At 46.8% G+C, this 26,176-nt stretch overlaps 1 protein-coding gene across 2 annotated transcripts; it reads right to left on the bottom strand.

The window, feature by feature from the left end:
• Nucleotides 1-3,764: 3,764 nt before the first annotated feature.
• NR2E1 (nuclear receptor subfamily 2 group E member 1) lies at nucleotides 3,765-25,870 on the bottom strand. 2 transcript variants are annotated; one of them, XM_003824329.6, is made up of 9 exons: nucleotides 25,737-25,870; nucleotides 20,923-21,068; nucleotides 17,607-17,694; nucleotides 15,792-16,027; nucleotides 14,291-14,437; nucleotides 12,120-12,216; nucleotides 11,583-11,732; nucleotides 10,887-10,992; nucleotides 3,765-5,260 (listed from the first exon to the last, which is right to left on the bottom strand). In XM_003824329.6, the coding sequence occupies exons 1-9, from the start codon at nucleotides 25,759-25,761 to the stop codon at nucleotides 5,098-5,100; spliced, it is 1,158 nt and encodes a 385-aa protein (XP_003824377.1). In that variant the 5' UTR covers nucleotides 25,762-25,870; the 3' UTR covers nucleotides 3,765-5,097. The 2 variants fall into 2 exon arrangements, with proteins under 2 accessions (XP_003824377.1, XP_034818549.1); XM_034962658.4 differs by lacking the exon at nucleotides 25,737-25,870 and adding an exon at nucleotides 24,365-24,627.
• Nucleotides 25,871-26,176: the final 306 nt, after the last annotated feature.

Raw genomic sequence — 26,176 nt, 5'->3', positions numbered from 1 at the left:
GAGTTCGAGACCATCATGGGCAACATGGCGAGACCCCCATCTCTACAAAAAAATAGAAAAAAATTAGCCAAGCATGGTGGCGCATGCCTGTAGTACCAGTTACTTGGGAGCTGAGGTGGGAAGATCACTTAAGTCCAAGAGGCGGAGGTTGCAGTGAGCCTAGATGGAGCCACCGCACTCCAGCCTGGGTGACAGTGAGATACTATCTCAAAAAAATTTTTTTAATTAAAATTTTAAAATAAAATAAAAAGCCTCAGCCAACCTGGTTCTACATTTTCACATGTTCATTTACCCTTTCTCTCAACCTTCATTGTAGCATGGGCACTCCCAAAAGTTCTTAGAAGCGGCCTGTGCTAAAAATTTGGTGGAACCAAGCTCTATCAGTACAGGGTGAGACCTACTTAATGAGTCCAGGAAGCATTGTAGCAGAGGCATATTCACAATAGAAACATATGCATTCTCTGTATTTTTCTAACAGCTTCTGAAGTGTTCATCAAGCCTGTGTCTGATTAAGCACTTTTAAATTCTGAGCAATGAAATGGGCCCTCTCATACCCTCTTGGCAGGAGTGCAAATTGATACAACCCTTTGGAGAGCCATTTGGCTATATCTATCAAAATTAAAAATGCATATAATCTTTGACCCAGAAATGCCACTTCTAAGAGTTTATTCTATGGAAACACCCCCACAAACCCACAAAAGTGTATATGGAAGGTGAGTTCTTTGCAGTTTAATTTATTATAGTGAAACACTGCAAGCAACCCAAGTTACTGAACAAGGAATTAGTTGGGTAAACAGTGGTCCATCCTTAAAATGGAATACTAGATAGATGTTAAATTGAATGAGGTAGAGCCATATGTATTCATCAGGAGAGATAGCCTTAGACAAAAAAGAAACTTGCAGAAAAGTAGTGTTTCCATTTTTATAAAATGTTTAAGAAAGGCAGCCATGAGTAATCTCTGGCCAATGGATTCAGTGCTTGGGCTCCTACATTGGATTGAAAACCTTGAGCTATATGTAAAATAATTTAGGAGTCTCAATTCAGAGACTGAACTCACCGCCTGTTCTCTCTCTTCTCTTGTATCAAAGGATAACTAAAAGTAAGTTAAACACAAATGTAAGACATCATATCTAATAGCCATGGTATGTAAATAACACTTTTGAAAAGTGACCCTCCAAGATTTAGAAAAAACATTTATCAAAGGAGAAGCATTAGGCTGGGCATGGTGGCTCACACCGGAAATCTCAGCACTTTGGGAGGCTGAGAGGGTGGATCACCTAAGATCAGGAGTTTGAGACCAGCCTGGCCAACATGGGGAAACCCCATCTCTACTAAAAACACAAAATTAGCCAGGCGTGGTGGCGCACCCCTGCAATCCCAGCTACTCCAGAGGCTGAGACACGAGAATCACTTAGAACCCAGGAACTCGGGAGGTGGAGGTTGCAGTGAGCCGAGATCGGGCCATTGCACTCTACCCTGGGAGACAGAGTGAGACTCTGTCAAAAAAAAAAAAAAAAAAAGGAGAAGCATTGAAGACAATTTTTTCTTTCTTACTGGAATAATCACTTGGCTGAATGCATCTCTTATTTGTCCATTTGGATTGTATATCTTGAACTTGTGTATTCACGGACCACTGTTGAGCCTCCCCACAACACCAGCCATAGAGAATATCTGCTACTGAGCTTTAAATTCTGGGCCTTCTCAAATGTTGAAAGCCAGGCTTGCTTTTTTTTTTTTTTTTTTTTTTAATAATGACAGAGATGCCCAAAAGAAAAGCAATCCCAGTAGGAATCAGTATTCTGTGGCTTGTCACAAGAATCTTACTCCCTTTTAATTTTCCTGAGAATATTTATAATAGACTAAAGTAGACTGTGATTGTACTAGATTTTGTTATAGTTCAGTGAATCTTCTCTCCTCACTCCACCTCTACGGGAGGAGTGCACTTCTCTGCCCATTTAAGGTTGGGAAGGTTGACCATCGATCTTGCTGTGGCCAGGGGAAAGTAAGCAATGTGAAGTGAGTAGCAGCTGTAAATGTGTTTGCATCAGCCTCTTGCACTTCTGCACGTTGCCATGAAAAGAAGCTATCCTAGGAAAGCTGCTAGTCCAGGATGAGGAAACCCTGAAGCTTATTTATTTATTTATTGTTGAGACAGGGTCTCACTCTGTCACCAGGCTGGAGTGCAGTAGCATGATCACAGCTCACTGCAGCCTCGACTTCCTGGGCTCAAGTGATCCTCCCACCTTGGCCTCCCAAATAACTAGGACCACAGGTGCACATGACCACACCTGGCTAATTTTTTGTATTTTTAGTAGAGACTGGGTTCCACCTTGTTGCACAGGCTAGTCTCGAACTCCTGGGCTTGTGATCTGCCTGTCTCAGCCTCCCAAAGTGCTGGGATTATAGGTGTGAGTCACCTCCCCCAGACTCCCTGGAGCATATTAAACCCAAACTATAGCCTGGAGTCAGTTCCAGCTGAGCCCAGCCAAGCCCTGCACAGCCACATGAGGCTGGCAGTCCTGTGAGCAAGTTATAAGAGTTTGTTGCTGTAAGCTTTGAGGGATGTTTGTTATTCAGTATTATTGAAGGAAAACTTGACTGATACACAGATGAACAGCCTTGGACCCATCACTCAGCTTTACTAAATCTTGTCATTCATCTCATATTTGTTTGAGATTTTTTTCTTATGAAATTAACCATTACAGAAACATTTCAGGGTCCTGTTATACCCTTCACCCATCCCATCTCTTCTTGGAAGTAGCCACTATCAAGCAGTTAGTGTTTATAATACTCATGCCTGTTTTAAATGTTTCCTATACATTTATATGCCCATAAACATTGTCTAGTATTGTTCTGTAGGTTGTAAAACTTTATATAAATGATACCAAGCTGTATGTGTCCTCTGCAATTTACTTTCCCCATAACACACACAAACACACTGTATTTCAGATTTACCCATGTTGATACATTAGCTCTAGCCATTCACTTTGCCTACGGTAACATTGTCTGTATTCACCACAATGTACCTATTATCTGTCAATGGATATTAAAGTTGTTAAATACGAACAGTGTTGCAAGGGACATTCTTACACAGTCTTTGAGTACTGTGCTTTTCTTTAAGACCAATTCTCATTCTCTGTAGAATAAGTAGACAAGAAGTGCACAGCTGATTGAAATTTCACATATACGGTCCGCAAGGCCATTTTAGCAAGAGCAGAGGCACAAGCATCTCTTGCTGGAGCTGCCACCCAAAAGGAGTCCACAGTGCCTGTGGCCTTGGGCACCTCTGATGGCCTTTGCTTGTGGGACCGGTGCCTTAAGACTTGCTGGGAACATCTGGATAACATTTCTACTGCTCCCTCCACATCTTACTCAGCATATGAACTTTATCATACTTTATCTTTTTGATCATTAAATGATTTCAAGTGACTGGTCAGGATTGAAATGTTGGCAAGAGAGTTAGAAACAGAGGAAGGAATGAAGACTCTGTTAATCGGCCTCCTTCCTCCTCACACAGCAATTTTTCTAACAGATGCAATTACATTTGAGAGCTGTAGAGAACAGAATCTTATGTTTTATTTCTTTATTCATCATTTTCCAAATGGTATTCACTGTAAGAAGGAAATTGCCTTTGTAGTTCAGTTCTGCAGGCTCTGTGCTGGAGTGCTCCGAGCTTCAGTTTTAACACCAGCTGCTGCCCCTACCTTGTTTCTGGTGGGTGAGAACCAGCCAGGGAGGGAGGGTAAGAAATCAGAAAGAGTTCATTTAAATTCAATATATTTTTATTCTTTGTAAATACAATGAGTACAACCTTTTAACTTCACAAATCAGTTAATTCACTTTGTACAAGAAAAGTTTTACTCATCCTATGATAGTCCAAGTGCTGAATTTTTTTCCTCAGTGCTAGTACCTAATAAATCAAAATGTGAAAAGTACAGCAGCTATTTAAAAATGTTTGTTTCTACATTTCCATAAGTATAGAGTCATACCAAAGGAGCAGCTTAAAGTGTAGGACGATGTGTGTGTGTGTGTGTGTGTGTGTGTGTGTGTGTGTGTGTGTGTTCATTCAAGGCTTTACTAGAAACCAGTTTTCGGAAAGGCATTGAAGAGTCTCAGGCTGTTAGCAATGGATCAATCAAGAACCCTTTTAGCATTCATCTCCTTGAAGTTCCTTCTGCAATTACGTCCATATTCATTTCCTGTCTGGTGTGACTTGCTGCACCACGAGTTTGGACCCCCACTGCCTTTGGTTTCAGCACTATGTTAACGGGACAGCAATCTACCTCACTCAATCACTCATCTCCACTTTATTTGGTTTTGCTGTTTTTATTCATCCTCCCTTGACTTATGTTCTTTTAGTAAAGCTCTTCTCTTTTTGACATGTTATCCAACCTGAAGTCCTGGTGAGAATCTCATTTTGTCCATCAATTCCTTTGACAAGGTTGCCTGGCCTATGGTATTAAAAAAGAAGAAGAAAGAACAAAAGAAAGAGAAAGAAAAGAAAAAAGAAGATAGAGAAGAAGCAAATCACATGGCATAAGCTACTTTTCACTTATTAACTCAGTTCTGAAGGCCACTTAATAATGTATTACAATAGAGGGGAAACTTTTGATAACACTTTTAATTTAAAACCTACCATTATTTTTAAAATAAATGCTCCAACATAACGTAGTTTTGAAGGCCGCAGTACGATGTTATACACAGAGCTATATTTGGTTACCAAACTTTATATGCTAAAAAGGAAGAGAAAGCACTACTTATGTTTCAGCTTTTGATCGTTCAGCCTGATCTTCCAGGTAAGAGGCAGAATGGCACGGCCTGTGGCAACCCCCAGTTTGCCCCCTCCCAGGGCATGGCAGCAGTGAGTTTTCAGTGCAGGCGGTCCTGTTGCACCCCTCTCCTTCCCACCCGCCCTATCCTGGTCAGGGCGGCAGGTCATAGCTACTGGAATGCTTTGTGTCAATTGGCATTTTTTTCCTGAAGGCTACACATTCCCGGGTATATGCTTCCTGAAGGGTTTGTTAGTTGAGGCTTGTTCTCCATGGGTTGAAGTTCATCTGATACTGTCCCATCCTGAAAAGTGGGTATCTTGTGAGCTTAGATATCACTGGATTTGTACATATCTGAAAGCAGTCTTGTAATTGGCACATTGCCGATGGTTTTTTTGAAAAACACTTCTTCTATAGTTGATGGACTAATAGAACGTAAAGCTGGCAAAAGCAACAGGAGTTTTCCAAAGCGACAGGGTTGAGTGGGATATCTGGAATGTGAGAAGCCATGAAAACAAGGTCAGAGGCCATTACTTATGGAAACTAACGTCTTACACTTGAACACACATCAACTCCAGCATTGCTGATCTAGGTCTCTTGAATAACACAGTATCCCTGCAGCAAAGTTCTGGACAGGCACTGTTGTCCCCGTTTTGCAGGTAGACTACTTGAGGCAGGGAGACCATAAATGATGCTGCCAAAATCACACGGACACCCTCTCTACATTAACAAATGGATTGCATTTTGTTTGGGAAAAAAAAAGAAATTTAAGAAGCATAATACTAATTTTAAGCCAAATAATAAATTTAAGGTTTCCATTATAGAAAACGACCAGGGCATTGAGGACAAGGCTAGCAACAGAACCCATGTTTTCTAATTCTAAGGACTCCTTCTCAAGGCTATTTCCCTCAAATAAAATGGCTTCTTTTTCTAAGCAATTCTCCAAATTATTATTCAGGCATTATACTTAGTCTCTCTCAGGAATAATTCCATCCTTATTACACTGCAAATTAAAGACTAAGTTCTGTTGGGTGGCAGTGCCACCCAACTCTCATGTCAATGAAATTGGCATGTAATTAAAGATGTGAGAAATTGCTTAACAATTTCCTCTTTTGATGTCCAATATATATCTGTGCTCAGATGTGCAAGTTCAATCTTCTGCTGCCTTTAGATGCCTGCAAGCCACCTCCTCACTGCAGCCCTGATACTTCTTCAGCCAATAGTTAGAATTAGATATCAATATACATAAGGAGAGCTCCCTCCACTGAAATGAAACACCTAAAACCTGAACTTCCGGGATACATATCTGTGACTAAGCTGGGTTCAACCCAGGCCACAAGGTGCTAGAAGCTAAGGGATATCAAAATTCCTTCGAAGGAGTCAGGTGGCTGTGTTTAACTGCCTGATAACTCCACCCTGCAAATAAAGTTGAGGGGAGCAACTTTCATGCTTGTCTATTTAGCTCTGGGCACATAAGAGTCCTTCACTTCCACAGAATACAAGGCTTATAGTTCATCTGGGCCTCTCAGGACCTCAGCTGGCTCTTTCACTGCCCAGCTTCATGACCACCTGCAGATAGGGGCCAGCAGACCACATCTAGTCATGTGGTGTGGAAATGGTGAAGCTTACCTGTATTAAAAAAAAAAATACTTAAATCCTACCACTTGTTCTCCTTGTTTAATGTATTTCTAATGTTTCTTGGAAAGTAATCCCCAAATCCGTGTCTCCCTTTCACCTTGGCCACTTCTTTTCAATAGCTCTATTTCCCTTCCCAGGACCAGGCATAGTAGAGATAATTCTGCAGCAAGTCGGAGGCAGTGGCTGCCTGGACGACCTCTGCCATCTGCAGCATCCACCCAACATGCCGAACATTTCCCGTGGTGAGAAACCACTGTGAGAAATAATCACCTTCAGAAAGGATGAATTTGGGGGAATCCATAGACAACCAACTCCTGATTTTCTGCGAATAGATTACCCACTCATCTACTCTCCCACTTATTTTATTCTTTAGTTGGGAAAGGGTTGGTTAGTCAGTCAACAAAAATTAATTGTCTATTACATATAGCATACTGTACTACCAGAAACAATAGCAATGTATGAGGTCAGGTGTGGTGGCTCATACCTGTAATCCCAGCACTTTGGGAGGCTGAGGCAAGAGCATCGCTTGAGCCCAGGAGTTCAAGATGACTGGGCAACATAGCAAGGGCTCATCTCTCCAAAAATTCGCTGGGCACCTGTAGTCCCAGATACTCAGAAGGCAGAGGTGGGAGAATTGCTTGAGCCTCAGAGGCAGAGGTTGCAGTGAGCCATGATTGCACCACTGCAATGCAGCCTGGGCATCCAAAACAAAAACAATGTGTGTGTGTGTGTGTGTGTGTGTGTGTGTGTGTGTGTTAGAGAGAGAGAGAGAGGGTCTGACTAATCAAAATTATTTTTTAGAATATCTATGCCCTTGTCTTCATCCATTAGCATCAATAATTGGATTTTCTTTTAGGTTTAAGTGTTTTAGGTCTATTACAGATTTGCATATTTGATCTTCAGTTATAGAATATAGTTTGTGTGGAATGTCAATTCCTAGCCTTCTCCTTACGTCCTGGATAATTAGAGAAATAGCTTAGAGAGCTGTAATATACAATTAGGCTCAGTTTCAGTTTGCATGTTAAGTTTTCATTTCAATTTCAGGTTTTATTTTTCTAGACAGGAAAGTGCTGGAGGAAAAAGTGCTCACTGATGTGAAGGGCTAAGAAATAAGGCATAGTCATTTTTGTCACATGTATGACCCTAGATATAAATATTAAATTACAGCTGTAGCTGATATCAGAATGAAATAAGAATTCCATGAAATAAGAAATTCCATAATTCCATTATTTAATAAGAAATAAGATACTTATTTAATATTTACTATTCTAATATTTAATAGAAATAATAAGAATTCCATGGCAAAGCAGATGTGTTTTTTCCACACATGATTTTCTTCTTTTGCGGTGTTGGGGAGATGTACTTTACTTGCCATTTCTCTAAAATAGGCTGTTGTTAACCCATGGTTGAATCCTCTCGGGCCACCCTATCAGCAGCTCCCGGCACACCAGGCTCCCCTCCTCACTCACCTCTCTGGCACTTCCCACAGGACCCCTACCAGCTCCTCCACCACTCTCAGGACACATCTTCTCCCCTGCTGAAATCCTCCTCCCATTGAAGGACCGATTCACATGTTCTTTCCTCCACCCATCAGACTTTGAGCTTTTCTGATTGTCCCTCACTCCCTCTGACTAGGATTCATCTGTCACACTCCCCACATCGCTTTCCTCTCTTCTCTAGTTTGGATTGGAGTGACACTGCTGCCCACTTCTTGCAATGATAAGGGGCAGCGTCTTGCTCCTTCTGGTATCCCATAACGCCCACCTGCAGCCCTGCATGTGGCCAGTACTCGGCAAAGGCTTGACTGCATCAGTAACTGGATACCACGTCCTTCTCATTTTTAAGTTCTTAATACCATAATGGCTCTAAATGTCAAAGGTCAGTTAGGACATATAAGTTAGTTTGTTTTTGTTTTTTTGTCTTTTTAATTTTTTTGTTTGTTTTTTAGACGGAGTCTCACTCACTCTGTTACCTGGGGCTGGAGTGCAGTGGCACAATCTCGGCTCACTGCAACCTCCACTTCCCAGCTTCAAGCAGTTCTCCTGCCTCAGCCTCCTGAGTAGCTGGGACTACAGGTGCATGTCATGACGCCCAGCTAACTTTTCTATCTTTAGTAGAGACGGGTTTCACCACGTTGGCCAGGCTGGTGTTGAACTCCTGACCTCAGGTAATCCGCCCTCCTTGAACTCCCAAAGTGCTTGGGATTACAGGTGTGAGCCACTGTGCCCGGCCTACAAGTCAGTAGAAGTACCCAGATTATGTACTGCTCCATTTAATAATTTTGAACAAATATTAACTGCCTACTATATATATTCTGTAATTCAATATGCATTTAAAATTCAAATCCTGGCATTTTAATTTGAAAAAACATATACAGGTGCACTATCTGTCAACATAGTTTCAGTGATATTCCATAGACAGGGAACAGTTTTATTCATTTAGTATTCAAAAGAGGTTTACGATAGAAATAGGGAGACTCTAGCAGAAGTGGTATCACCCCAAATGGACAGAGTTGACTTGGGATTTCTCTGACCCATTAGTTGAGGGAGGCATTAACAGCCTCTACCCATTTGATGTATTTATTCCCCCCACAGTGTCTATAGCTGATGTTGAGATTATGGAGCTGAGCTTTCACAGGTTCCTTTCAAATCAGCCTAGATAACAGTAACTCTATTCTAACTTCAAATCTACCAGTCCTAACTCAGGAAACTAGAAAGTTTCCATTTCTCTTTAAAAGCCTGGCTTTTTTTTTTAATGGCATAATAAAATTTACACCTCTTCTTTTTTTTTTTTTTTAATTTTTGGTGGAGATGGGGTCTTGCCATGTTGTGCCCAGGCTGGTCTCGAACTCTTGAGCTCAAGTGAACTGCCTGCCTTGGCCTCCCAAAATGCTGGGATTACAGGTGTGGAGCCACCTCAGCCCCCAGTCTATACCTCTTAACGGGCTTGCCCAGTGCTGGGCCAGGAGGAGCTTTGTTGGAGCCCCAGTGTCTGAGAGTTCCTACAAACAGCCAAAAACAGCCTCTGCCTGTGGGCCCTGCATGGCCAGAAGTAACCTGGTAGATGTTATGACACAAAATAACAGATACCAGTCACCAAGGCCAAACAACAGTTATGATAGGTGAAAAGATGGCTTCTTTAGGCTGGGCACAGTGGCCCAGGCCTGTAATCCCAGCACTTTGGGAGACTTAGGTGGGAGGATCACTTGAGGTCAGGAGTTCGAGACCAGCCTGGGCAACATAGCAAGACCTTGTCTCTACAAAAACTTTAAAAATTAGCTGGGTGTGCCGGGCATGGTGGCTCACACCTGTAATCCCAGCACTTTGGGAGGTCAAGGCAGGCAGATCACAAGTTCAGGAGTTCGAGACCTGCCGGGCCAACACGGTGAAACCCCGTCTCTACTGAAAATACAAAAATTAGCTGGGCGTGGTGGCAGGCACCTGTAATCCCAGCTACTTGGGAGGCTGAGGCAGGAGAATCACTTGAACCCGGAAGGCAAAGGTTGCAGTGAGCCGAGATTGCACCACTACACTCCAGCCTGGGTGAAAGAGTGAAACTCTGTCTCAAAAAAAAAAAAAAAAAAAAATTAGCTGGGTGTGGTGGCATGCACCTGTAGTCTCAGCTACTCAATAGGCTGAGGTGGGAGGATCACATGAGCCCATGAGTTCAAGGCTGCAGTGAGCCATGCTCACATGCCACTGCACTTCAGCCTTCCAGCCTGGGCAACAGAGCAAGACCCTGTCTCAAAAAAAAAGATAGCCTCTCTGGAAAGTTCTCTCATCCTTTTATTTGAGATTGGCATCTGAAGAAAGGCACCTGTGTTTTCTCAAGGATGATGTGGCCACTCTCTCACATACCAACCATTACACTTTGAGCTTCTTTTTTTTTTGAGACGGAGTCTCGCTCTGTCACCCAGGCTGGAGTGCAGTGGCACAATATCGGCTCACCGCAAGTTCCACCTCCCAGGTTCACGACATTCTCCTGCCTCAGCCTTCCAAGTAGCTGCTGGGACTACAGGTGCCCACCACCACACCCAGCTAATTTTTTTGTATTATTTAGTAGAGACGGGGTTTCACCGTGTTAGCCAGGATGGTCTCGATCTCCTGACCTCGTGATCCACCCACCTCGGCCTCCCAAAGTGCTGGGATTACAGGCGTGAGCCACTGTGCCCAGCCTAGGCTTCATTTTTGACCCCTCCATACCCATTCACACAAATGTTGTTCCATTATTTTGATGGATCAATTTGTTCCGCCAGGACAACTGTAATATGTCTGGCAGTGCTTTCACTTTGATCATCTAATTAGATTTGCTCCTCTCACCCACCCTGAGAGATAGGTAAGGACATGGATTCTCCCTAAATTAACTGGCTGGCAACAAGATAATTAGTCACAATGTTTGAACTGGCTTATTACCGCCTGCTCAGGCATTCACAATGGAGGCAATTTTCTTAAGTACATGTTCAAGGCAAACAAGGGTCACCTGGTATGGATGTAGCTGTTGAGCGTTAGCTGAGCCTCATCTTGAAGGGCTGCAATGGCGGCAGCATTCCGGAAACTTCTCAGTTCAGAACCACTATGTGTAGGAACTAGAAATGAAGACCAGGAAACTGTGATAGACAGCATAGAAATTGCATCTGGGAGCTGAGCGCAGTGCTCACGCCTGTAATCCCAGCACTTTGGGAGGCCGAGGCAGGCGGATCACTTGAGGTCAGCAGTTCGAGACCAACCTGGCCAACATGGTGAAACCCTGTTTCTACTAAAAATACAAAAATTAGCCAGGCATGGTGGCAGGTGTCTGTAATCCCAGCTACTTGGGAGGCTGAGGCAGGAGAATTGCTTAAACCCAGGAGGCAGAGGTTGCAGTGAGCTGAGATGGCGCCGTTGGACTCCAGCCTGGGTGACAAGAGCAAGACACCATCTCAACAAAAATTTAAAAAATAAAAAAAAAAGAAAGAAAAAAAGAAATTGGGTCTGGGAATGCACCTCTCTGGAAGTTGATGCCCAGCAGAACATGCAGGTTCCCATAGCAATAAAAAATGGGGCCAGATTAAGAGTATCAGCTCCCTTGAAAACCATCACCTCTTTTTGCAAAGGTCAGTTCAGACTTCGAGGTGGCTGAATTAGTGAGATGTCAAAACTGGGGAAGGAGAAGAAACAGGGGTCTGTGTCTGCTTACCGGCTTTGAAAGTGACGATGCATTTTAGACAGGCGAATTCAGTAGCATCTAACCGGAGTTGTCTAAATCGAGCCACTACCTCTTGTAAAGCCTGTATTTCAGATATGATCTTGTTCAGCTTCTGGGAATCTGTGTTGTCACCGTTCATGCCTAGAATAAAAATATGGGATAAATACTCTAATATGAAGGCATTTTCATGATTTAATATTGATTTTTGACAAAATCCTGCATATCAATATCTATTCAATTGTCACTCTAAGATATCTGATTCCATGTAAACCGGCTATATTGTATGAAAGTTAATATAAAATCTTCTCTTGGATGATAACAAACACAGTAATTTGCATTTAAATAACAATGCAAGCAGTCATGAATACAACAAAACAACATTATTTGCATTTAAATATAGATTTATAAATGACAGGTATACTCTATTGTTCAGCAGGAATTTGTTATTCTTTACATGTTGTTCTTTTTTCAGTAATGTATTTTTATGGTAATTTCTACAACAAAGTCATTAAATTGTGCAATTCTTACCAGATACAGCCAGTAGAGTGTTAGCATCAACCGGAATGGCCCATTGTGCTATTCCTAGAACAAACAGTTCTCTCCAAGCATCTTCCAAAAGCATCAGCTGTCATACAATAGATGTATAATATAATATAGTGTGTAATTTATAAATTTATAAACAATTTCACTATGTAAATTTCCATTATTTTAAAAAGTGTTTTAAATGCCTGTCTTGGTAATTTTTTCTGAATATTCTAGCTTTCCCTTATTTTCCCATATTTTCCTTTTGAAAAGGTGCCTATAGATATGCATATGGATTTGAGAGTCAGCCATTCCAATTCTCCAAAGTTTCCTTCTCTCAGAAAAGGATTTGCCCCTCTTGTCCTTGTATCCACCCATTCCTGACCACCTAGAAGCTCCTCTAGAGAGCGAGGCTTTATGAAATGCCAGCAGCTCAGCAGGTGGATTCCCCTCACAGAGAATGCTGCTATTAGCAGGGTTGAGGATTCCTCAGACGCTTGCAGAGCTGGGTCCCCATCTTCCTGGAGGGTTGAGGGGGCTGGGCTGGGAGAGAGACAGAGATCACTAATTCCCAAGAGGCACTGGGGGAAATCAGGGTGTAATTATGTTAATCGGGTTTTGCTGAATTTTCCTCGTCTCACTGCTTGATTTTTCTGAGACCCATAAATGGACAGCATCAAGGTGCTTGTCATTTTTATTCTAATAAAATGTGCTACTGAATATTTAAAATGAAAATCTGTCTCTTTTTCCAAATTAATATACCAGATTCCACTTCACTGCAGGTTGCTTGTTGTCGAAGGATTTCTACCAAAGGGCTAAGTGGCAGACAGTAAGTAAATTTTGTTTGGGTGAGAGTATACAAATACTTATTTTGAAAAAAAATAGCCAATCTACACACACACACACACACACACGCACACACACACAGGAAGTGGTTAGAGCTAACCAGTAAACCTGGTCAAAGATAGGACCTAACTATCTTAAAAAATCTCAAAACTCAAAAGCCAGTCAACTCTAAATGATTTATGTAAAAGGATTTCTTTTGGGAGCTAAGAGCTGAATCATGAAGGCTTGTAACCAAAATCACAATTAGACCAAAAGGTTTAATTTTTTTAATGTTTTATTTTTAGTTTTATTGCATCAAGTACAGGAAATAATTATAAAATGCAAGGTAAACAATATTTAATTCCGGCCATATTTGAAAGGGCAGGCCATGAAAACAAGAACATCTCATGCTAGAAAATGAAATGCTTTTAGCACATTGCCCGATCTTTCTGTAGGAAACATACTTCATATAAAGGGGCACTATTATGCTTTAATTAGGTACGAAATGAATTGAAGAAATAAATCCTTTGCTTTTGGAACTACTTATTAGCCTTTGGAAAATTTGTCATTAATTCCTGTGAATGCACTGGTAACAGCCAATGGTTGGGAACACTTTATTTTCTTTCTTTCCTTTAAGGTTAGAAAAATGTTAGCATTTCTAACATTCCTATCAACAAAATTTCTGGGTCTCAGTACAATACAATGTTTCACTGCACACACTTTTTCTTCCCCTGAATGTCATTTACAACCACGGAATTACGCAAAATGCCTATTTGTTTACAAAATGTCTAAAAGTACATGAAGAATCAAGGAAGAACCTAGCCTACAGGAGGTGTGCACTGTGCCCTTTGGTCTTACATGCTTATCAATTAATGACCAAAACTGGGAGCATCGCAATGGAGAACATAAAGCTGGGAATATAAAATAATAACATCAGTTCTGAAAAATCTCATGAGGGCATACTCTTACCACCTTCTACTTCTCTCAGTTCCAATGTTCTTAGTAAAACATTGTTTCATCAACAGTTTTAGAAAATCATTACAATTTTAAAATTTGAGATTATATTTGCTGTTTCAATCAAACAAAAAGAGGTAATGTTCTTGTATGTGTGTTTTCACAGACTGGACCCAGCCTTTCTGAAATAATGTAATTACGTTTCTTACTAAGGATCATATAGGTAGATATTTTGAACCCACAGGAAGAAGCAAGTAAAACAAGTAGTTTCCTCACTGCTATTAAGAATGGATGCCTGCCTTGGGTGGTTTACCCAGGGATAGAGGAAGTTTTATAAGGCTGAGTGCTACTGCTTCTTTCCCAGCTCTCTTTCTCCCAAGGCCTCAGTGTGGTCATACCTGGTCTTGCAAAGACAGCGTGGAGAAGGCTGGCACACTCTTAGCCCACTTGATGCTCATGAAGAGAAGTCTGGCAGCTGATTCACACACCGACTCCGTGGCCACTTCATAGAGATACATTGGGGTCCCATTCACTTCATGGGGGTACTGGGTAGGGAAGAAAGAAAGACACCTGGAAGTGAGGAAACCACAGCTTTGCAAGAAGAACCAAACTTTTAATTTCTAATTAAAGCAAGGAAGGGGATAAAAAAGAATTTGGATGTTTTGTTTAAACATGCAGTTGACATTGGTGGGTAAAAAAATCAAACATCGCTGTCTATAGAGTTTGAAAAGTAATACTGGTTGGGGGAGGTCCATTTCCACTCTTTGGGAGCCTCTCCCTTCCAGAGGGTCCTCTGGCTTTTCTATCCCCTGCAGCAAATTTTCCTTGGGCTGAGCCAAGTGCCAAGCCTGGCTCCCAATTTAGACAAGAGCTGCTTGCATTTGTGTAAATAAAAATAGATGTGAAAAAGTATAAATTAATAGGCATCCCAAACACAAATATGCATATGAGTATTTTTAGAAAGGATTAGTATATTATGGAAATATTTCAATTAGACATCTTAATCATTCACAGAGCATTCCCATTCATAACTGACAACATATTCATAACACTACTTTCCAGAGCTTATTATACACATCAAGGGTAAGAAAGCAATATTAAATATTGTGCGTGTGCATGTGCCCAGGTGTCTGGCTTCCCTGCAGTGTGGGGCTGCAGCTGGCCCTCCTCTGAGGGAGATCCTAGGCCCTCATCGGCCTGGAGTGGGGGTGTTAGTAGGTATCAGCTGGAGGCCTGGAGGGTAGGCCTTAGGTGGCAGCCTTTCCAGGTGGTTCAGGCTGTGGCCCTGCTCCTATGGAATCAACCCTGCTGTAAATCCACCTGCCTCAGAAGTAGGTGAGGGGAGCATGGGAAATGAACTCAGATTCCTCAAACTGTTCTAACAGTGTGATCTCCACATTTCGCACTTGCGTTAGAAACTCATGGCTTTGCCCAAGATCATACATGCCAAGATTTGGAATTCTGGAGTCCTTCCTCCAGCTGTAGCCAATTCCTCTCCTCTAAAAATGAACGTTGGTTCTTCTGGTCTTTAGGAACACCTGAGGCTGCCCTCTGGGTTTAGACGAGGTCTCCACCCACCACCCATTACCAGTGGGTGTTTCCTAAAGGTGCAGGTTCCTGGCCTCCACCCCAAACTTGCTGAAATGGAATTTCTGGGGGGATAAGATCGGGAGTGCACACTTGTAGCCACTCGGAGGTTGACTCTACTGTACACTCAAGTTTGAGCACCCCTGGCTGAACAAGGGAGAGCAGAAGGGCTGGAGCTCCATGCAGAGACCCGCCAAGCACCCTGGAGTTCTCTCCCCAGTTTGCCTGACCCCAATCACAGCTCAGAAGAACTGGGTGCGTCCCTCTCCATTCGCTGGCACGAGTCTCTTTGGGCCCAGCAAGGCCGCTGACCTTGGGCGTGGGCTGAGCCAGGCTCACGAGGGTCTGCCGCTCAGGAGTGGTGGACACCGCGGCCAGCTCCAGGCTGTGCGGCTCCAGCTGCGTGACCGCGGTGAAGAAGGCCGGCGCAGGGAGCGCCGCCGAGGGAAAGTGCGCGGCCGCCCCGTTCTCCTCCTTGTGTCCACGGAAGTAGAGGGCCACTTGCTTGCGGATGGTGGACGTCCGAGGCCCCCGCTCGTGCTGCACGGCTGCAGAGGCAAACAGAGAAACGCAAGCCGGCGATTAGAGACGTCGAGACACAGCTGCTGCGGCTCTCCCCCCAGCCCCGCCCCAATGTCAAGTCTGGGCGGGCAAAATCGCCCAAGAGGTGAAAAGAAGAAGGGAGAGGGAATCTGAGGGAGGAAGGGATTCTGAGATCGTCTAACCACTACACTGAATAGATTCGGAAGCTGAGGCTTAGAAGAGGGGCCCGTGCTCAAAGTGCCACGATAATGGCAGAGCCTCAAGTAAGACCAGGTGTGTTCTCCTTCGGTCCAGGGCTCCTCCCCACCAGGGAAGGGGGTTCGCAGGGAAACCAGAGACCCTCTGGGCTGGAGTAGCCAGGTATCCTCGCCCCCATCCAAAAGAGAGGGAGCGTCGCGCACGCCAGACACCTCGTTTCTGCGCAGACTTTTCCAGCTCCGTCCAAGAACAAGCCTCCCTACCCGCAGGCCCCGCCCCCACAGAAATAGCTTTTGGCCTCCGAGGGCCGCAGGAGGAAAGGACCCGAGCCCCGGGATTGCTAGGGAATGGAACGAGGGAGAACCCGTCTCCGAGTATGCTGGAGAAAGGCAGGGGAGATGTGACAATTACCACCAACAGTTTAAACAAACAAATTAATTCAGGGCAATCTTCCGCCTGCCGAGCTTGACAACTTGTCAATACACAAGTTCAACAGGTTGGACGCTCCCTCCGGCTTCCTGCGCCGCAGAGGAAGGGGCTCTCTCTCCTCCTGGAGCTGCCACTCGGCCCGGGCCGCCTCACAGCAAAACCCACTCGCACCCTGTTCCCAGGCCCCACGGTGTCCTCCAGCCCATTACCCTCGCCCCCTGCCTGGGCCTGGGGCGCCCTCGACAGGCTGCAGCGGGGGACGCAGCTCGGACCGTGCTCCAGGCCCAGGAAGCACTCTGACGTCCTGGTTCTTGCTGTTGCGCGCTTAAGAGCCTTGGGAGAGCTGGGTGTCCGAGGCACCCACGGGCGTTACCCTGCCTCTCCAGCCCCCTTTCCCTCTTTTCTGTAGAACAGAGAGAAGGCCCTGGACTCACATAGGCCCAATGGCCGTACTGATTTTGGCATCTTGGAGAATTTGCAAACGGGCTGGAAATTCCGCGTTTTCGCGTCTCTGCCCTCCCTTTTTCAACACACCGCGAACTTCCAGCCTGTATGATCTCCTCCCCTTGAGACTATCCAGATTTTAAGATCCTGGGGCAGGCTAGCAGGCTTAAGGGTGGCCACGAAGGGCTGCAAAGAGGGATTAGGACCGGAGGCAGAAAATGCGCGCCGGTCCCCTGGAGAGTGGGGTCCCCCCAAGCGCTGCCTGTGTGGAGATGATTGTGGGGCGCAAGTTCCTGATGTGGGCATGGGTCTTGCCCTGGGGAATTCTAGGGGTCGCCAGCGGCTCCTGCTGAAAGACGGGAAGGATACGACTGAAAGCCCGAGGCCAATTCCCAGCATCTGGAAAGAAGCGCTCCGGGGTTGATTTACATGCATAGGAGTGCCATGTATTTTCTGTACATATAATTTACTTACTACTCAATCAACATTGGAATAAAGGGATGCACTGATTACCGTCTTTGTTCATGTTGACTTCCAAACACTTCTTCAGCCGACACGCCCTGCACTGGTTTCTGTGCGTCTTGTCCACCGGACAGCCTCCCTGGAACAGAGCGCAGGAGGTCAGCGGTCCCCAGGGCCTTTAGGCTGGAGACCCGGAGCCGGCACCCGGGCGGGGAAACGGCGTGGAGGCGCGACCTTGCCCGGCCGCAGGCCCTGGAGCCCCGAGCCTGGGCCTGCAAAACGCGAGGGCCCTGGGCATGAGCAGGGCCAGATCGAGAAGGGGCTGGGACGTCCCAGGCTACTTCAAGAGGGCCAGTCCCGGACCCCAAGAAAGCGGACAAGGGGGAAACGTCCTTCTCCAAGCAGGTGAAGGTTAGAGAGCCGGGTTTGGCAGACCCCGCAGGCCTGCGGGGCTCTCGCTAGGGGAACTTCCGCCAGTCGCGGAGTGGTGGAACAGGGACGAGACTTCAGGACCGAAGACAGCGACTTGGCCCCAGAGAAAGAGGCCACTAAGTTCCGTTAAGAGCTGGCTTTTGGGTCAGGATTCACACCATACCGCCCTCCCACCAACGATTCTTTCTGCTTTCAGTACTTGAGTCTACCTCTTTCTGCCACTTTCTGGGAGAGCCCGTTTATCTATCAGATAAATCTCTCCCATTTATTCTTCACTCTCCTATTACCTCACTTTTGCTTTTGTATGAAGCCAACCTTATTATCAGCAAGTTGAGAGTTGCCTTAAAGACTAGTCTCGGCCCAGGTGCATAGAAACACAGCCCTTCCTGGAAGGTGAGAGGTTAGGAGGGCAAGGCCTAGAGAAGATGAGGCTGAAAAAGGAAGAGCTCAAGTCTTGAGCAAAATATAGAAATGCTCACCATGTAAACAGGACCAGGAAGGTAATGTGATGGACTGTCAGACTAAATGATAATATGGGCTCAGACTGTTAGCATAGTAACTGAAAAAATAAAGGTAGTCACTTCTTTAGAAGTATTTATCTGAGATGCATGAGAAATTGGATGTTTTACCTAATGCAATTTTCTGTAAAAACATTAGCCATTGAAAGAGGAAATCTACAGATAAAGTTTCCTTTGGAATTTATTCAGTGTTAGATGTCATTACCGAGGGGACATATGCATAGATACATAAAGAGTCATGTGCATGAGTTTTATACACAGAAAATATTTAAGACATTGTGTGCTCTCCTATATTTATAGAAGTTGCTACTGTTAGATTTGTAGTGAGAAGAAAGATAATAAATGTATTTTTATTTTGCTTCATAATCTCAAAAATTCATATACTCTGGAGTTGGAGTAAGTATGTTTTTCTTCCCCCTGAAGCCCTTTAGGGGAAAATTACATATTCGAATGCAGTTTTATGAGTTCACACTTCTCCAATTTAAATTATGATGATTTATTTAAAATAAAGGTGGGACAGATGTTCATATCCATTTCTAAATGTCCTCATTGCTGTTAATGATAAATTGGAATATAATTTAATCCTAGAATAAGAGAGAAAGGAGATAATTTTTGGGTCCAAAGTGAATTATTTAGGGCATCTTTGCTGGCCAATGTAATAGTTCATTGTAAACAGGTTTTTTAAAACTTATTATTAAATGTAATTATATATCTATCCTCAGATGGTATCTTTCCAGTATTCTTATAAGTATGCAAATGCAAAATGGAAACCTTCATAAGTTCTTAAGTGTGTCTTCAAATCAGATCAAATGTATATAAATATCTAGCGCCAGAGAGGATAAACGCCTCAGCTCTGATCATTTACTCTCCTTGCAAGAAGAACACCAGGCCTGATGAGTCTATTATCAGTCCTTTACAAGCACTTGGACTGATATCAATATGCTTGAATTGATAGCCATCCCCTTTTAAAAGATCAAGCACAACATCAGAGATCTTGATTTTCCAATTCTGTTCACTGCATAAAAGCCAAAGACAATCTAAGTAGAAGTTGGTTCAAATCTGACAACCCGCAGTAATCGCACAATCCTGTGGAGTTATTGGGATACAGTCCTATGCGTGTAAAATGTGATGTGTCCATATGGTGAAGCTAGAAACGGATACAGTAGCCAATTAAGCAGGTAACAGGGCTAGAGAGCTCAAAATTTATCTCAATGCAAATATCTTCTGTTTTTGTGGTTAATCCAAAACTATTAGAAAACAATATGAGCAGACATGACTTCAGAAAAAGACGTCAGAACAATTCACTAGCAGCAGACAATATATGCATGTGTATACATGTACCCTATATTTATCAATTAGTGAAAAGTGTTTTACTATTTTGTTACCAAAGGATGACTGCTGACTAATGCACCCTCAGGGATCTTTCCACAAGTGAAATGGAGGCCTCTGTACTGAGGGTCTGAGTTGCTGATAAGGAGAGGGCAAAGTGTAGGACCAGAAGGTTGATCTCCTTAGTTAAAAATCAGCCTATTATTGAGCTGGAAACTGAGTCAAGAGGTTCTGCTCACTCTTTCTAGAAGCTTTGGCTCATACTCAGCCCATGCCAGATTCCTCTGTCTCTTTGAGACAGTTCTGCCTACTCAAGACCAAAACAACCGACTGGGCCCAAATTCTAAGCAGAGAAGGAGGACAGGGATATGGAAGCTTGAGGAGGGTCCCAGTTGCACCTTCCTTTTGAATCTTCTCTTCTTCCTCACCCTGCCCTTTTCTGACAAGGCATAGCTAAGGTCACATGGGTGCTGGATTCCCACTGCCCACTTCCAGAGCAGCCCTGCTTCTCCAGAGTTGAAAATGCACAACCCTTCAGAAAGCACTGCCTCTCTTCCAAGTGGCTAGCACTCACTTGGTGGTCTCAGCTAAAGGTGGTGGTGACCTTGACTCAGATGTCTCTGTGCCGCTTACTTCTGCATCCCAGGCAAGTGATCAGGGGACTGAGCTTGATGCTGCTAGGAGTGAGTGTGGGGTGGGCAGGCACAATAACAAAGCTCTTTCTCCTGTTTGCTACTTGTGGTTTAGATGCTAAATTCTTTAGGTCCCTTGGGCCGGCTTTAGAGCCACAGGGTGTGGGCCTTACCCAGTGTCAAAATCTTTCAGAATAATAATAATTTTTAAAAAGTGTAGGGAGGCTCTAGGACTTCAGACTCCCTCCTGTAAACTCATATCTTCCCTTACCTCTTCCCGCCTTTCCCCAGCCAAAGGGCCTCCAAGAGTTGAGGCAAGAAGGAGGGGAGAGGAAGGGAGAGGTCAGGGCCGGGTCTCTCCTCAACTGCGTGGAAACTCAGAGGAGGCCTTGGCACAAACAAAAGAGTGAGGAGGCAGCAGAGCGGAGCCGAGCAGTGCAGCCCTGGCTAAGGTACCTGGTTTCCAGATTTGCAGACATAGGTCCTATTCCTTCGGATGCTCCGTTTGAAAAAACCTGAGCAGCCGTCGCAGGCGTAGACCCCGTAGTGCTTCCCCGAGCTGCGGTCGCCACACACTTTGCAGGGGATATCTAAAATGCGGCCTGAAATCGCAGGAAAGACGGGGAAGGGGGGAAGGGGCGAGAGGGAAAGGAGGGCGGAGAAGAGGGAGAAAAGGGGAGAGGGAGAGAGAGATGCTAAGCAATCTGACCTCTGAAGGGATTAGCACCGAAGCTGCGGTAAAAGCAAATAATGAAGTGATTTTATACCCAAACTTTTTTTCCTTGAGCAAGTGTCAGTTTCCTACAATGAGCATTATTCATGCACCGCTACATGTATTTGGGTCTCTTCTAATCGCCGAGACCCATTTTGGAATAAAAGATGACAGCAGGCCCGGGCGGCAGTGCGGCCCTCCACTGCCTTTCTGCTCCGCGGAAAGTTTGGCCGCCTCCCTCCTTCGCTTTTGCATTTAACAGAGAAAGTTGTTAGTGAGCGCGCGAGGAGACAAACTTGAAATGTAAAAGGGAAAAGAAGAAAAACAAACACGGCTGGAACCAGGGATGGCAGCTGGAAGGCAATCGAGTTTTCTCTGAGCTCCGCCGGGCGGTGTTATTATTAGGATTATTATTGTAATGCTAATACTTGGATTATTAATGATAATAAGGGTAGTGGTAATTGGCCAACTTTCGCTTTACCTATTTAAAAAATGCTTGGTGAGTCGCTTTAGAGAAATTATTTCTTTTAGGAAAAAATTATTTTCTCCGCAAAGTGGTTCGGGACTAGGCAAGGGAGAGGGGAGCGACGCAAGTTGTCGGTTCCCTGTCGGGTTAGCTTGGGACAGGCTCCCTCCATTTCCTAAGCCCTTTCTCCCTAGAAGACTGGCCTCCACACACTTGGTCCTGTGAGGGTCTCTTCCTCCCGGTTTTTTCCAGTGCTCTTTGAGCCTGATTTTTTTTTTTTAATTAAGAATCTGACTGATTTCTCTAGGCTGTATCCCCCCACCCCCCATGGACCCCACCTCAAGAGAACTTTCCCTGGAATCCCCTCAAGCCTGGGGTGGCCACCGACCCTGGAGGAGTGTCAGGGAGAGGGTAATATTTGGCCGTTTAGAAAGGGAGAGATTCTTTCCTCTAAGGTTCAAGAGTCCAACAAGTGCCTGAAGCGGTTTATAGGGACTTAGAAATGCTTCCTCCCGCAAAACAAAGGGAGTATTAAACTGTTAACTTAATTAACACTTTAATTTTAAAAATAACAATAGTTGATAACAATTGACTTATTAACACTTGCTTTTCTCTTCTTCTACCTATCCGAAGGCCTCCAGTTTGGGTCCCAGCGGCCTCAGGCCTCCCTGAAATTCGACAGCTGCTGCCGAAAGCGCTTGGGTTGGGGACTACGATGGGATTGAGGTGGGAAGGGGCGGCAGTGGAACGTCTGGGCGAGGGGAGCAGGGGAGGTGAGGGCGTGGCGCGGGGAGGGCCTCGAGGCACCGGAGGTGTAAACTTGCTCCTGGAACCCGAGGCGTCCGGGCGAGCTTGCACCGTGGGTCCCAGACTCGTCTCAGGTGGAGGGGGTGAGGGAAGGAGAGCGCGGGGGACCGTGCTTGGGGGTGAGGGGGTGTTCGGTAACGACCAGGCTCGGCCGGGTAATTACAACCCCGCGGCAGCACCTGCCTATAGAGCCACCAGTGACCCGTCAAAAAGAGTAGCATGGGAATTCGGACGGCGACAAAGGCGGGCAGGGGAGGCGCGCGACGCGGCGGCCACCGGCTCGGCGCCCCCCTCCCACAGGGCGGGAGGGGAGATTGTGCTGTGGGAGGGAGGGGCTGGAGAGGGCCAGGCGAGGGCACAGCAGGTCTTGTCCTCCACTCCTTCGGGCCTGTCACTGCGCCCAAGGGAGTTCCTGGTCGCTCAGGAACCGGGTCTGGAGCTCCGCTGCACTGCACTCACTCTGGAAGCGGTAAACTTGGTTTCCATATCTTACAACCATCCTCTGCTTAACACGCGCCCTCTGACCGCTCCAGGGTCCACGTTTGGGGCCCAGCAGTACTGTCACCCCAGCTGTCCTCTTCCCTGTGGCACTGTTGAAGATGCCAAGATGAGTGAGTGGGAGGAGCAGTGGTGGGGTCTCTTTTTCCCCACTTCCCATCCGGACAGGAGGCCCATGACAACATCTCTGGAGAACCCGATGAGGGTGGAGGGAAGACCAGTGCAGGGTGGGGGCCCCTCCTCGGATTCCCCCGCCCGAGCTTCCGGACTGTTGCCCTCTAGGCCACCACCAGTGTGAGTCCTGCCTCTGAGCAGACCTCTGAGCCGCGGCTCCCGGGGCAGATTAGAAACAGGCAACCGGGCTGGGGCGGGGCCCGGGAGGGAGGGACGCGAAAATTCCGGGGCATAGCGGGCCTGTGCCTCAGACTCCGCCACCCAGCCACGTTAAGGTGACTTGGGGTCACGAGACAAGCTGGTTGACCCCGTTGCAAAGCTCCTCTCATTTAGCAAGCCGAGCGAGCTCCGACGTGAGGCGAGCCGGAGTTTCCTGAAGCTAGAAAACCGTTCTTAACTTCCCTCGCCAGGGGGTCCCCTCGGGGCTTTTTGTGTGTCATAATTGCCTAAAGATATATGGCAGCTTCGATTACTGTAATTACCATCAGAGGCTGTTGAAAGAAGTTAGTCTGGGCTGCAGGGGTGACTGGCCAGGGTCTCGTTACCACCCAGGCGGGGCTCCGGGTGACATCGCTCTGCTCTCCAGCCGCGAGAAGCCGAGCAAGGCGGGGGCTGCAGCTCTGGCTGCTCGACCCAGTCCTGACCCGGCCCGCTGCGCGCCGACCTCCTAGCTGCCCCGGGCCCGAGGGACGCAGGTCTCGGGTTGGCTGCCGCCACCGGTCTGGAAAGGGCCTAAATGCAGCGGCGCCACGGGCGGGGGCCGCTGTCCTGCGGGCCTGAGAAAGCTCAGCAGCCGCGTCCCGACCTGAGCCGGGGCTGGAGGCTTCCAAGGCCTCACTCAGGCTCTTGGCAAGTTAGAACGGCCAAAGTTTCCGCAAGGAGCCCGCTGTGGTTTTTCCCCCAAAGTCCGGAGGGTTGGCCTGCCTCCTAGTCCACAGCGGGGGCGCAGCCGCAGGCGGGCAGAGCTCCCCGTTCACCCCTCCCTCGCCTCTGAGGCCTCACCTTTCAAGGGCCCCAGGGGCTCCACACCCCGAAAAGGACGAAAGAGCCCGGGGCTCCTTACTTCCAGGGGTGTAGGCGAGGGCCTGTCCCGGGGCGAGCGAGCTAGGAGGTCTGCCGAGACCCACGGGCTTCAGTTTTTGCAATGGAGGCTCAGAATGCAACAGAAACGGCCTCCTGAGCCTCCTGGGAAGGACACTGACGCCCGGGAATGCGGGCAACAAAAATCGAGGTCGCTTTACCTCCTGGAGATTCCAACAGCGAAGGCCAGGGTAGGCCCGAGCCTAAAGGGAAACCCAGTCCTGGGCCAGGGTCCGCTCTGCATTCCGGCCGCGGTGAGGGCTCCTTCTCTGCTCCCTCTGCCCCAGCTCGAAACATTTCTTCTTTTCTTTTTGTTCACGTTCATTTTGCTCTAATTTTTAAAAGGTCAGCACCCAAAGCAAAACAAAATGAAAACACAACCTCCTTCTTGGAGGGGGGTAGGAGGGCGGGAATTGCATCCCACTTAAGTGAGACTTCATTACCAGTCCTCAGAAGTATCTCCGATTCTCCCAACTTTCAAAGACTCAGGACAATGAGGGCGAGTGAAAGGGGGAGGGGGAGGGAAGGAACGCACAGAGCGCCAAAAATGCTATCTGCGAAAACAACACAAGCAGCAAGGCAACTTCGGGATATGGGGACTGCGGCGGCAACGGTAGTCCCCAGCCTCAGACCCTGGAGCCCGCAGCCGTGGGCCACTGGATGGCGGGAACTGAAATGCCCCCGGGAGATCTGAGCACCGTGACCGCGCCTGCTCAACGCTGGCTCGGGCCTGCACATTCTTGGGTTCCGCAGGCAGGGTGCAAGCAAATGCCCTCGCACACACACTTAGCCCTGCGCTCGTGAGTCTCGGGGTGGTGAGAGGTCAGCTGCGGCCTGGCGTTCGGAGAGCCGGCAGCTAAGGAAGTTCGAGGAAGGAGAGAAGCGCACGGAGGGAGCAGGCCGCGCACTCCTGCCTCCGCTGGGCTCCGGCTCGAAAAGTCCTTGGGATTAGGGATTTGGTCCTCTCTTTGCTAGAGTGGTTCGCCATACTTTAAATTCCCCAGTTATGACCTACGCGGATTTAGGATTAAGGAAAATGTGACTTTTAAATTGTTTCTGCTTCCCAGTTTGCAGGATTATTTGAAATAGCTAGAAACGGGGTGCAAAGCATTCCATTCAAAATCCGCTTTGCACAGAGTTGCTTTTGCGCGCTGGAGCTCGGAGTTTTGAGCGAGTGTGTTATTGTGCTACCGCCTGGAGCTGCGGCCCAGTTCCCGCCCCCATGGCCCCCCCCAACCAGCACCTGGCGGCTAAATGGAGACAACTCATCCGACTGGTGGGCTGCGCGGGTCGTAACCTTCTCACCGCACCAGACAGGGGGGATCAAGCAATCCAGAGGCAACGAAACGGCTCTCTCCTCTCCACGAAATGCTCCAACTCACGGTCTACAGGTCTGGGCCGAACGCACACGCCCGCTGGAATCCCTCTCAGGGGCTCAGATTCGCAGCGCTCCAGGCAGGACCTCCCCAGCCTCCCCGCTCGCCCGCCCCAGGCTGCGCGCCTAGGCCCCACGGCGGCCCGAGAGGTACCCACTTGTTGATCCGGCTGGCTTGCTCATGCTGGCTGTCCCGGGGCGGAGCGGTTGGTGGGCGCTGCCCGAGTCCCGGCCGGCAGCGCCCGCCTCGCCGCCGGGCGCCGCCGCTCTCCAGCCGCCCTCCAGCCTGCAAGGCTCCTGGGCGGGACAGGTGGGTGTCAGTCGCGCGCTGCGCTGCTCCCTGGGCGCTCAGAATTCGTCCAACAGTGGAAATTTAAGCATCCTTAAGTTTCTTCCCGGCTCTTGCAAAACCGCAGCTGCTGGGAATGCTGCTTGATATGGACACACACATGGACAGACAGATGGAGAGATGGACAGGAAGACTGAGGAAGAAGGAAGAACAGCAAGAGAGGGATGTTGAAAGACAGAGATGGAGACACGAAAATGGCCTTCCTACGGAGCGAAATCCCTCTTTTTCCCCATTCCTGTCACTCAGTCT

This window comes from Pan paniscus, chromosome 5 (assembly GCF_029289425.2).
Source record: "Pan paniscus chromosome 5, NHGRI_mPanPan1-v2.0_pri, whole genome shotgun sequence".
Lineage (NCBI taxonomy): Eukaryota > Metazoa > Chordata > Mammalia > Primates > Hominidae > Pan > Pan paniscus.
This window is presented reverse-complemented; position numbering and strand designations above follow the sequence as displayed.